The sequence below is a fragment of the Xylocopa sonorina genome, chromosome 11 (assembly GCF_050948175.1).
Source record: "Xylocopa sonorina isolate GNS202 chromosome 11, iyXylSono1_principal, whole genome shotgun sequence".
Lineage (NCBI taxonomy): Eukaryota > Metazoa > Arthropoda > Insecta > Hymenoptera > Apidae > Xylocopa > Xylocopa sonorina.
The window spans coordinates 10599590-10611459 of NC_135203.1; the positions used below are offsets into that span (position 1 = coordinate 10599590).

At 40.4% G+C, this 11870-nt stretch overlaps 2 protein-coding genes across 2 annotated transcripts; both read left to right on the top strand.

Moving 5' to 3' along the window:
- The first annotated feature begins 570 nt into the window (after positions 1-570).
- LOC143428855 (neuropeptides capa receptor) lies at positions 571-4297 on the top strand. The gene is made up of 5 exons (XM_076904058.1): positions 571-1210; positions 2823-2913; positions 2990-3435; positions 3516-3840; positions 3914-4297. The coding sequence occupies exons 1-5, from the start codon at positions 910-912 to the stop codon at positions 4146-4148; spliced, it is 1398 nt and encodes a 465-aa protein (XP_076760173.1). The 5' UTR covers positions 571-909; the 3' UTR covers positions 4149-4297.
- A 2945-nt stretch (positions 4298-7242) lies between these two features.
- Positions 7243-11451, top strand: LOC143428854 (neuropeptides capa receptor). The gene is made up of 6 exons (XM_076904057.1): positions 7243-7544; positions 8904-8994; positions 9076-9272; positions 9746-9991; positions 10605-10950; positions 11118-11451. Exons 1-6 carry the CDS (start codon positions 7286-7288, stop codon positions 11380-11382), a joined length of 1404 nt encoding a protein of 467 aa, XP_076760172.1. The 5' UTR covers positions 7243-7285; the 3' UTR covers positions 11383-11451.
- The last annotated feature ends 419 nt before the right edge of the window (positions 11452-11870 follow it).

Here is an 11870-nt window from a genome sequence, read left to right on the forward strand (position 1 = left end):
AAAAAGAAAGAAGAAACGTACCTTCACGATCGGTATTAGTACAAATTATACTATCGCACCGCTAAGATTGCACTCGCGAAACATTAGGGCAGCTTTGAGGGTACTTGGTACAATCAAACACCTTGGAAATTCTATTAGAATTGAACTGAATGTCAAACTGATTCTCTTATCTCTGGAGATGAGGTTGTTGCGACGACAGGTGTCCGACGGTATCGTTTAAGAATGTTACGTTCAGTCATTCTATGCGGTAGTCTGCTCCCGGCAGTGCCACTGTTCTCCCCTTTATTTCGGCTATTTTCAATTTTTGTGTGCGCGTTCCTTTATCTATTTATACACTCGTCGTGTCTCAGAAAGTAAACGAATTATTATTGAAAACATTCGGATACGAATTTCTTGATTGTTTGGCGTGTACACTGGTGATGTCGAGATGATTCGCATCTAGAAGAAGAATGGAAAGACGCGGTGAAATATTAACAAGGAATAATCCGGTTGGGAATGTTCGCGGAAAAGTACGTCGTATTCAATTTTTATCGAAATGACAAAGTGAATTATCTGTAACCGGGCTAAGCTGGAACAACTGTCGAGTGAAATCATTTCTCGACGCGGGAATTCGAAGAAATTGGCAAAATTTCTTTAGTTTACCGAAAATTGGTGACCTATTAACAATCGTCTGATCGATGTTTATTGACTCGGCGTACGGGCAATCGAGCAGCTCAACAGAATGCTTTGTTTACCGGTGATAATTATTTCACAGATGTGAACGTACGCTATCAGAGTAGATTGTTGCCAGATTCGAATCGTTCTTTCTGGGGTGCATGTTACCGTCGTTTTTAAATGCTCGACGATCGATGCCCGGCTCCTTTCGTGGGAGATTCCATTTGACATAAGGAGGAATAGTTTCATTACTCGATGGAGGAAGCAATTATGGAAACGTCGAGCAATGACTCGAGCGATTTGCACGATTTCTGGAAGGACTGGGACTTGAGGAATCTAACGGAGACGGAGTACTTGACCAGGGTACTTGGGCCAAAGTATTTGCCCATGAAAATGGGGATACCGCTCACGATAACGTACGTGATCATTTTTGTGACCGGTATTTTCGGGAATATCATCACGTGCACTGTCATCATTAGGAACTCTTCGATGCAGACAGCGACGAATTACTACTTGTTCAGTCTGGCCATATCCGACATTATTCTACTTGTTTTGGGTGAGTTACGCAAGTGCATTAAGGCGCGTTTATGTTCCGCGTGTATCGATACGTTTTGCCTTTTCGTGTGCGTCAATTCGGTACTCGTTATTCAAAAATACAATGTCGAAGAACCGCGGAGATGATAGAGCCCGATAAACGTTTATTGATGATAAGCGCGAACGAATACGCGGCAATCCCTGTACGAGCAAAGATTCGATTTTGTAATCAACGTTAAAATTTATGTTCCCTCTCTAAATTAGTGCATGACCCATTAATCTGTTAGATGGTTGGCGTTTTAATTGAAATTGCCAGCATTTTAATAATTGATGAACAGGAATCGATATTAATGTAGGAAGAAGCACGAACGGGAATGCCGTTAATTTAATCGAATAAAACTCTGTTCGAGTGATTACGTGGATTACGTAATTAATTAAGAAAAGGAAGACCAGAATGGTTCCTTTGGAACTGGATTGTAAATGACACGTTCGGGTTGAAACAATCTCACCTCTGTTTCCTTACATCGAAGCTCGACGATAAGGACATTAAATTAATCTACGCTTGTGTACATTAACGATTGTTATCTGCTCGGTGGATTGTTTGCTGATCGTAACGTCGTTTTTATTTACGTCATAGAGGGAATTTATTTCGGGGTAAAAGTTGTCCGCGCAAATATGCGTGCCAAAGTCTTCGTCGAACTGCGAGATTTAAGATGCTTGAAATGTGCGTAACAAGACGGTTACAAGTACTTTGAACTTCTGGCAAACGTTCAGCTACAAACATTTACGAAATTTCCTGTCACGTTCGTCGGTTGAATAGTCGAAACTGAAAATCAAGATAACGAGGCGACGATAAGAGTACATATCGTCTACATATATAGGCTATAATAGAATAGAATTTGAATGTCGCTTCATCAAACGTTTCTTCATCAATCGCATCGTATGAAAGTTATGTAAATAACTCTTTTTTTTCCGGAGCAAGAATCAAGAACGATCGGCTGTAATTCATTGAACTAAGAGGATCATGATAGGGTGTACACGTACACATTCAACTTGATCGATACGAGGTATCGATTTTATGAGGCATCAAGTCTGCGTTTACACAAGTATTGCTTACAGTAATTATCATAGGGATCGTTTCACTTTGGCAAATATCAATATGCATGCGATATTATTCAGAAATAAATGCGCTTTTCTGTTCAAGCGCATTTCAATTTCACCGGAAGAGCATTTTCCGAAGAGGATTTATTTAAGCTCAATTCAATCATTCCTTATTAAACGATTCGTTTTACAAATATCCACATCGTTTTGACTCTCGCGTCGCGTTTTAGAATAGAACCCGCATCCTCTTGTATTGTTGTAACATGCCATCGTTGTAAAATACTGTTGATCGTAAGTCTAAGGAAAATGAGTTTGTGTTTTTTTTTTTCTAAAATCTGTATTTTTTTTTTTTTATTAAACGCTTGACGTCAATTGTACGATCTTCACAGAAATTAATCATCACAGATAACTCTCTTGTACAGCAGTAAAAAATATAGACTCTTGTTAACTGAATCGAAATGAAATACCTCGATCTGTCGATCGTTATCTACGAACTGTTCGATCGTTATCGTGCAATGTTCGATCACTTTCAGGATTGCCTAACGAGCTGAGCCTTTTTTGGCAACAATATCCATGGGTGCTAGGAGTCGGTCTTTGCAAAATCAGGGCATACGTATCGGAAATGTAAGCAATTTGCTCTCCATATAACTGCAACGGACCATCGAATTTATCTAACTATAATTGCTTTCCTACTCGATAGGTCCTCCTATGTATCGGTCCTCACGATAGTGGCTTTCTCCATGGAAAGATACTTGGCGATTTGTCATCCGCTTCGCGTTTATACGATAAGTGGTCTCAAAAGACCGATACGGTTCATCTTGTCCGCGTGGTTGGTCGCATTGGTTTGCGCCATCCCATTTGCCATCTACACGAAAATCAACTTAGTCGAATATCCACCAGACTCTGGGAATTACTCGGCCGATTCCGCCATTTGCGCCATGCTGTTACCGTATATGCCCGATTTCCCTCTGTACGAGTTAAGCTGTATCATATTTTTCCTTATACCGATGATGGTCATTTTGGTGGTGTACATCCGGATGGGATTGAAAATCAGGAACAGCACGAAGCTGAGCTCGGTGGTGCAGGGTGCTATTCACGGGGACACGAGACAAATTCAATCCCGGCAGTCCGTAATCAGAATGTTAAGTAAGACATGTTTTATCGCTCGTGTTGTTGCCCCATGTGTTTCTTGCTACGAGGGACGGAAATTGTATCGATCGTTTCAGGTGCTGTGGTTATCCTGTTCTTCATTTGTTGGGCACCGTTCCATGCTCAACGACTGCTCTACGTCTACGGTCAAGAATCTGATTACTATCCTGACTTGAACGCGTGTTTGTACATTTTAAGCGGATGCCTCTATTATTTCAGCACAACTGTGAATCCTATTTTATATAACTTGATGAGCATGAAATTCCGGAACGCGTTCAAACAAACGATCTTCTGCAGAACGAGAGTGACGAGCAGAAGGAGTTGGCTCACGAGGGAGTCTCAATTGAGCAATAATAGATCGAATGGAAAACCACGGAACTCGAACTTCAGTCGTTCCGTAAGGTAGTGGTTTTAACTAGCTAGATACAAAGGATTATCAACGATATGGATGACATTTGTACAATTTTCTGTCTAGGTCTACTATCAACCAGGCGAAGGAAATGTTTCGAATCACTACGAGTCGAGAAACTACAGGCAAGGATGGAAACATGAACGACAACGTTCCTCGTAAAGCTTACACGTTGAAGAAAGAGGATTCCACGTCGAAACCTCTTCTGAATCGAGTGGACTCCGCTATGCAGGAACAGAGGAACTCTGCATGCAAATTAAGAGAAGAGAAGTCCTCGTCTACGACCAATGGCAATCTGTAATTAACCATACACATTTTCAGCGACTAAATAAGTACTGTATATAATAATTTTTTTAAGTTAATTTCTATTTATTGTACAGCCGAGTTTATTACTCGATTTTTACTTGATTTCAAAGTTTATATACCTAATAAATGTTTTACCGAGTTAAATCCTGGACATTTTAATACAGTACACGTCAGATGCAAACGAACATTACTTACTGCGGAGTTTCTTTCTGTAACATAATGCTTTCAAAGGGCAGAAATGGTACAAGTAAGGCGAGTACTGCATACCTGATAGTCTTTCGTCGCCTGCGAAGAATGGTTTTCTTTATCAAAGAATACCGACATCAATTACGACCTACCTTTTGTTAAAGGTATGCGCGATGAATTTTTAAAAGAAAACATTTAGAATACTTATAGCTTTCTTATATACCGACAGTATCATAGTTTTCAATTTTATTGTTTTGGAAATTAGTTGCTCTGCAATACGAATAAATCTCCCCTATTCGCTTCGCGTTGCTTCGGTCTCCTCTCTCTTTTCTCATTTATATCCGCATCAAAATTTATACATCGAGAGGGAGTTAATAAAATGAACGCAATTAAATATGACCACCTTCCCAGAGAATTTGCAGCAGCTCCATAATTTGTCCCGTCGCACCCGAAATTGTATAAAAATCGTTTCATTTGGAAGTACGTTTTAATTGCTTTCTGACAAGTTTCGAATATTGATTGGAAATAACTTCGGACTTTGTAACGGCCGTGTTCGAAAGAAAGTTTGTTACCGTATAAATTAAAGTTACGCAGCCGGGAGCTGGCCACGTTTCGGTTTCGCGTTCGCTCGCAAAAAATCCCGGAGGATCTACGATCCGTTAAACAGGATTTTGCAGAAACAGAAGCAATAGCTGGAACAGCGTAACTTTTGGCAAGCTCGTTACCTAATTCACTTATCTTGGCCAGGCGAGTTTCCCATTGCAAAACTAACGCCGGGATTCTGCGCCCAAAAGACGAATGGAACAGTGTTCGCTGGCAAAGTAATAATTATGTGCATACGTATGTTGGTATTGTTTCCAAAATTAATTCGTCGAATAATTTCTACCGTCGAACAGGTGAACGCGTTGATGCTATTGTTGTGAAAGATGTCAAAATGAATGGTGTAACCTAAATTTATCTTCTCGGTAGGATACTCGCTCGCGATATTCCATCACTGTCGAAAGAATGTTAGGAACAGTGTCTGATGGGTATGAAAATGATGGTGCTCGTTTGGTCGGAGTTTTTATGTTGTTTGACAGAATTGATCATCCTCGTGGTCGTCGAAGCATCCCTTTCGTTATATCGATGCATTATTCGGCCGATTGTCCTTCAGCTAATGGGGGATAAACCATTGCAATGGGTAATATTGGTTGATCGTACAACGATAACAACTATTAGACTTCGTACATGTTGTTTAGTGTGCGCGGTTTTATTGATTTTCCTCTTTCCGTTTCAGACGCCACGTCTTCTAATCCAATGCTTATCATCTAACTTCCTCGTAGATTGAATAAGGACAAAAACGAGGAAACGTAATGCTATTATCTTGATACACGATTGGGAGGCATCAAAGGTAAAATGTGAAATTTATGCGTACGTAACCCAGATAAAATAGGAATTATCCTTGTGTCCGATGTTTCCGTTTTTGTCCACGTTCATTCGTTGTATCTAGCAGACTTTTCATTTATTTATTTATTGTTCTGATAAAATATGTGGTAAATGAAGTAAAAAGTAAAGGTATCAAACAATGTATCACGTATTTTTCAGTTCTTTCTCTACTTTTTTATTCTTGGCACGTTGGTCTTAATCCTCGACTCGCATGCTCCTCCAATGGAAGTTCCTTTCAAATACGAAGAAGCCTTCTTACTGTGCCATTTTCACCAAATACATTTGCCGCAACAGGCAATTCAGATTGCCCGATTTGACCAAGACAGGAAGCATTTATTACAGAAAACTTCGATCGACGAATCGGGGAAAGACGTAGTTCACTTCTTGCTTGGCAATAAGTTACAAAGAAGTTAGTTACAAAGAAGAATATCCAAAGATCGTCCCATATTTGGAACACCATTTTCGTAATGAAGGAAAGTTCTATCATAATGAGAAGAATATGCAAATAGATGCAAAACAGAGTTTCGGAGGTATGCTTCATGGCGATGAGCCGAAACAAGATTCGTGAATAACCGCTCGATAAAATGGAAACTCCAAGGACACGAGGCAAAATTTGTAAAAGAAACAGAAACATTTTTCCATGATAACTAAAATAAATGATGAATTTTAACGTCTTTATATTCTTTTATATTCTTAGTCACGTAGATATAGTATTCTAATATCAATGAAAACTTCAATTTTCTTCTGAATACAATTGGACAACATCAAAAATCTTTTACAGTTTCTCCAGCAATTATGTTACATCGTTCTCCATCGGTCTGACCTTTAATATCTCGTTGAATTTCATACTCTATTTTCGGGTGAAAGCGCGAAACGGAGTTTCCGGCAAAGGTACGTGTCCCCGGTGGGTTATGAATTGCTAAAATATGCCGATAGAGAAATTCTCTATGGTAATCGGGGAGATGAAATTGCCATAAAATATTTTGAATAGTTTCATGTTGGCGAGGTACGCGCAATTTTATTGGTTCAGTTACGAGGACAGCGGTACCGCCGCTGGGGGTTAAAGCGGAGGGTTGGGTGCGTGGTGGATGAGCGCGTGGTGCAAAGGTGAGCAACTCCAGAGACGTCACTTGTTCACGATCCTGCAAACGGTGCGTTTTTAAGAACAACTATCACGTTGGTCTGTCGGTGTTACTGCTCGACGGATTACGTCGCGTGACATTTTAATTAATTCGCATTCAGCACCAGTGCCGATATTTTCGAGAATGGACCGTACACGATTTCGTTGATGAATAGACACGAATGAAAGTTCGTTTGTTCGCGGAAAACGATGAGATTTTTATGGGATAAACGGTACGCTATTAACGGGGATAAAGGATCGCGAGTCAGGAAGTTCTTCACGAGAAAAATGTTCGCGGTTTTCGAAGTGAGAGGGATTGTTTTATGCTGTGTGACTTAAGAGGGTAAACAGAGGAATAGTGGTTGATTTCCTGCCGCGGATGGTGGAGATTTGTGTGAATAATGAATGTATCGAATGAGTATTGGTTTTACGAGAACATCACCGATGAATCGGAGTATCTCGAGAAAGTACGAGGTCCTAAGTACCTGCCCTGGACATTAGTAGTGCCTGTCACCCTTGCGTACGTTCTTATTTTCGTAACAGGATTTGTCGGCAATGTAATCACTTGCATTGTTATCTGGAGGAATCCGTCTATGCAGACTGCGACGAATTACTACCTGTTCAATTTGGCGGTATCCGATCTGCTGTTTTTAGTATTGGGTAAGTTTGTAGACGTGTTCTTGTCTGTTCCGCTCCTTTCTCTTTTCTGTACGCTTCACACGTTAAAACATTTGTCAATGTTGACTCGCGAAAGTGGTCTGGAAGGGTTGAAATTTTATGTACAAAGTACGATTTACAAATTTACGATCGCAGAATATTTCGGGGTGGCGCCAAGCGATTCTAAGCCCGTCGACATCGTAACACTGTCAACTTTCGACGATCTCGTGTTAATCGGAACGGGTAAATTCACTGGTGATTTATGCGCGATGCCGTAACTCGAGGCACGCGTAGATAACGTATCCGTTTTTTTTTGGTACGGTTAATTCATACTGTCAAACGTGAGCACGGTGCATTGAAAAAATTCATACGGTCGTGTTTCATTGATAGAGTCGTCGATGTTTATTTGCGGGATGGGAAGACTGCAGTCGTGCATCCAATTTCGTCGCTCGCCACGCAAATAAAAATACAAAAAAAATATGGATGTGCAGTAGATTAAATGGCAAGAGGTAAATAACTATGAGAGAGATAGAAAACATAGGAAAACAGAAACAATTTAAACGTTGTGAAAACGATTTAGCGCTTTTGTTTCGTATCTTTTTCGATACGCGACACAAATCGACTGATAAGTGGATTTGGTGCGAAGTTTTATGCAGAAATTATCGGCTACGAGACAAAGTTTGCAGGGTCGTCACGTATCAGGTGTTAATTGCCGGCTAATGGGTTGTCCAATCTTCCTTGGGATAACGAAGGGTTTGATGTTACTCGTTACGATTTCATTTGTATCACGGTGTTGGATCGTGGTCTGACTGAATGGATTTGTTTGCATGGACAATAGCCACACGGTTAATTTATGCCCACTGGTTCTCTCTTATTTTCTCTCGTGGGTAATTATTTTACGTGTTCCTTTTTTTTCTCAATTCGTTAGGCTAACGTGAAAATTTACACTGGCAATTTACTCTAATTGCAAGCGTCAACTGGAATCTGCGTGAATGAAATTTAACAGATGAAATCGCGAAATAAAAAAATAGCCAATATGATTGGAAATGTTTCGCATCTAAATTTCTGCCTCCTCTTCCATTTTTATGTTTGCATTATTGAATCAAGTATTGGAAAAATATCTTTCTCATTCGCGTTATGAAAGTCTCGAATATTTGTAGATAGGGTTGATCGCGAAAGGAAATTGAACGAATAAACTCAATAGGAACGATATTTGCCTCACCTGAACAAGTTTACAGTCATTTTATCCTTAATGCAGCATGACAATTTATAAATGAAGCGCATAGGCAGAAGAAACAATGGGTCTTCGTTAAAACGATTGCGACACGTGTACAAGTACGAATCTTTCAATTGTTTTTTCAGGTTTACCCTTCGAATTGAGCGTATTTTGGCAACAATATCCATGGCAATGGGGATTAGGTATATGCAAACTAAGGGCGTATGTCTCTGAAACGTGAGTCGACGTCTCATTTTGGATAAAGAATAACTTTGTATGTCGTATATCTGAAAAAAAATTACAATTTTCATCTTAAAGGTCCTCTTACGTGTCGGTTCTAACTATAGTGGCGTTCTCGATGGAAAGATATTTGGCAATCTATCATCCCCTTCGTTATTACGGAAATGGCAGGGAGAGATCTATACGGTCTATATTTGGTGTATGGCTGATAGCTCTGATTTCTGCTGTGCCGTTCGCCGTTTATATCGACATTGATTACATTGAATATCCACAAAGTGAGTTATTGTCGGACTTTCTGTTTCTCAATGATTTTCGCACGTACTTATTCGCGCGTTCACCGATGAGGTTCGTTAGACATTCAGGATAATGATGGCAGTAAAAGCTACCCTAGCCTGTATTTTTATCTGATTAAAGTCCACGACGACAGTTCATGAGGATGTAGAAAGTACAGAGGGATAGAGTTACATATCCCATTAAAAGTTTCGTACCACAGAAATGCAACGTATCGATTTTACGTACTCATTACGTATCATATTACATTAACGCAATTTCCATCTAATATTGATACGTTGTCAAGTCAAATATTTATTTAACATAAACCGTCATTCGAAAATGCTGTCAATAGCGCACGGTCAATCCGGAAAATCCTCTATGTCAATCGAACAAACGGGAGACAGAAAACGGGCGTCGGGGTCGTTTAAATAAACGGTGCTCGTGTTTCAAAAGGCTTTAAATTTTGCATTTTCAGGCTCGAAACAATACTCGGAAGAGTCAGCAATTTGCGTGATGCTAAGAGAAAACATGCCCCAACAATTTCCTCTCTACCAACTCAGCTGCATCCTCTTCTTCCTGATACCAATGGCGTTCATTGCGGTGCTTTACTTGCGGATAGGATTACGAATACAAAATGACACCCTCTCGCAAAACGTCGAGGGATCAGTTCACGGGGAAACGCAGCAAGCTCAGTCACGGAAAACCATCACACGGATGCTGAGTAAATGTCCAATCTTAAATAAATCTCACCCTGTCCTTTGCTCTTGCGGAATTTCACTATACCCCCTGGTAAATGTACACGTGTACACGTATCAGATCCGTACAATTTTTAACCACGCCGACAGGCGTTACGCCACCTTTGCAGACGTTACATTATCAAGGGCTACGTTCGAAAATTGATATGGCAGCCGACGTTCGAACGTGGATGTCAAAGTTTCACGGCAACGCGACGCGTGTCATCGTGAAACAATTTTCATCTTGTCGATAACGCACGCGAACCAAAAATTTCCGTTGCCCAAAAATACAAACATTCATACTTAACAAATTTTATTGCTACACGATTGGCAGATTATATTTAATTCTATTTGATATTTGCTTTATATAGGATTGAAATATAAATTATAACGTGCTCGCGTCGTTCGCGTTCTCGAGAGTAAATTGTCAGCGTCCATCTGCAGTGTTACCGTGCTAGAAACGATCGAAAGAAAAAAGAAAAATTGATAGAAACATGTGCCGTTTCCAAACGAAATTCGTTATACGACATCGCGTGACCATGACATCGGGGTGACGTTGAAGGGCAGGGTGAAAAGAATTCGTGCGACTTGATTCCACAGGTGCCGTGGTGATCACGTTTTTCATCTGTTGGGCGCCGTTTCACATTCAACGGCTGTTATACGTGTATCAGGTCTCGACATACGATGATGTAAACCAATGGGTGTACCCGGTGACTGGCTGCCTTTACTACTTCAGCACCACCGTCAATCCAATTCTGTATAATGTGATGAGCGCGAAATACAGAGACGCGTTCAAGGAGACGTGTCGATGTTCCCCGAGCAATCCATCCATTAGCAGAGTTGGTATGAGTAGCGTTAGAGAATCCAGCATGATTTATGGGGCCGGACCTAGCAGGGAATCCCAAATATTTCGAGGAAGAAGCGTAAATTACCAGCACAGGACGAAGTAAGTTAAGTATGTTCGCGTCTGAAAGCGTACCGCAAGATCAACCCTTTGATCCTCGTCAATTCATCTTTACTTGCCTGCACTCTGACCCTTTGCAACACTTTCCACCGCTGCAAATGATCGCAAAACGGGCTAACATTTTTTGGGAATTTTTGTTCCCGGCACAGATACAGCGCGTCAGACTCCATGGAAAACAATTTACCCGTGGCAGCTCAATTTCAGCCAGACGATGATGCAGAGAGGGAAAAACGATCTAATAAAGTGGCTGCGGACGATTCGTCAACAGACGCGGAGAGCAATAGTAAAGTCGTAGCTGAGAAATTTTTGCAAGAATCGAAGAAGTCGTTGTTCTTGGTGCACACGAAGAATGGACGCCTCAGATATCAGGTGTCTAACAAGGAGAACACCCTCTCGAACGAGACGCACATCTGATCTTCGTGTCGCGAGAAACAGAACTCGATAATCTCGTTGTATCATCGTGGAAACGTCACGTTATAAACCCTTGAGGTACCCAGGTTTTAATTTCATGCAAAAAAAAATCGAACTTCCCATGAGAATATTTGAGAAAGCATGATCGAGAGTACATGTCTCCTTTGACTAAATGTAGCATATTGTAGAATATTTATAATAGCATGATTGAATGTCAGTAAAAATTGGTATTTCAGCTTAAAGGAATTAAGGAATGATTGTCATGAATTTTCGCTGACATTTATAATAGATAGACGGAGAATTGCGATAAATGAAGGAGGAACTTTGAGCGAATCCCAGTAATATCGACAAATTGTTAAGTTTTACACGTGTAGAGTACGGTTGTATTGCAACAATGGAAAATGGAATCTATTGTATTCCAGTTGCTACACCATATCGATGTGGTTTCAGTGAACTTCGATATTTTGTTGGATTTTTGCACTATCACGTAC

Bases quoted from the DNA above. Each gene is read 5' to 3' on its own strand.
- LOC143428855 (XM_076904058.1), top strand. From the start codon at position 910: ATGGAGGAAGCAATTATGGAAACGTCGAGCAATGACTCGAGCGATTTG. The intron at 1,211-2,822 runs GTGAGTTACGCA...GATCACTTTCAG, and splicing joins CATTATTCTACTTGTTTTGG to GATTGCCTAACGAGCTGAGC. The intron at 3,841-3,913 runs GTAGTGGTTTTA...TTTTCTGTCTAG, and splicing joins AACTTCAGTCGTTCCGTAAG to GTCTACTATCAACCAGGCGA.
- LOC143428854 (XM_076904057.1), top strand. From the start codon at position 7,286: ATGAATGTATCGAATGAGTATTGGTTTTACGAGAACATCACCGATGAA. The intron at 7,545-8,903 runs GTAAGTTTGTAG...TTGTTTTTTCAG, and splicing joins TCTGCTGTTTTTAGTATTGG to GTTTACCCTTCGAATTGAGC. The intron at 10,951-11,117 runs GTAAGTTAAGTA...TTCCCGGCACAG, and splicing joins AATTACCAGCACAGGACGAA to ATACAGCGCGTCAGACTCCA.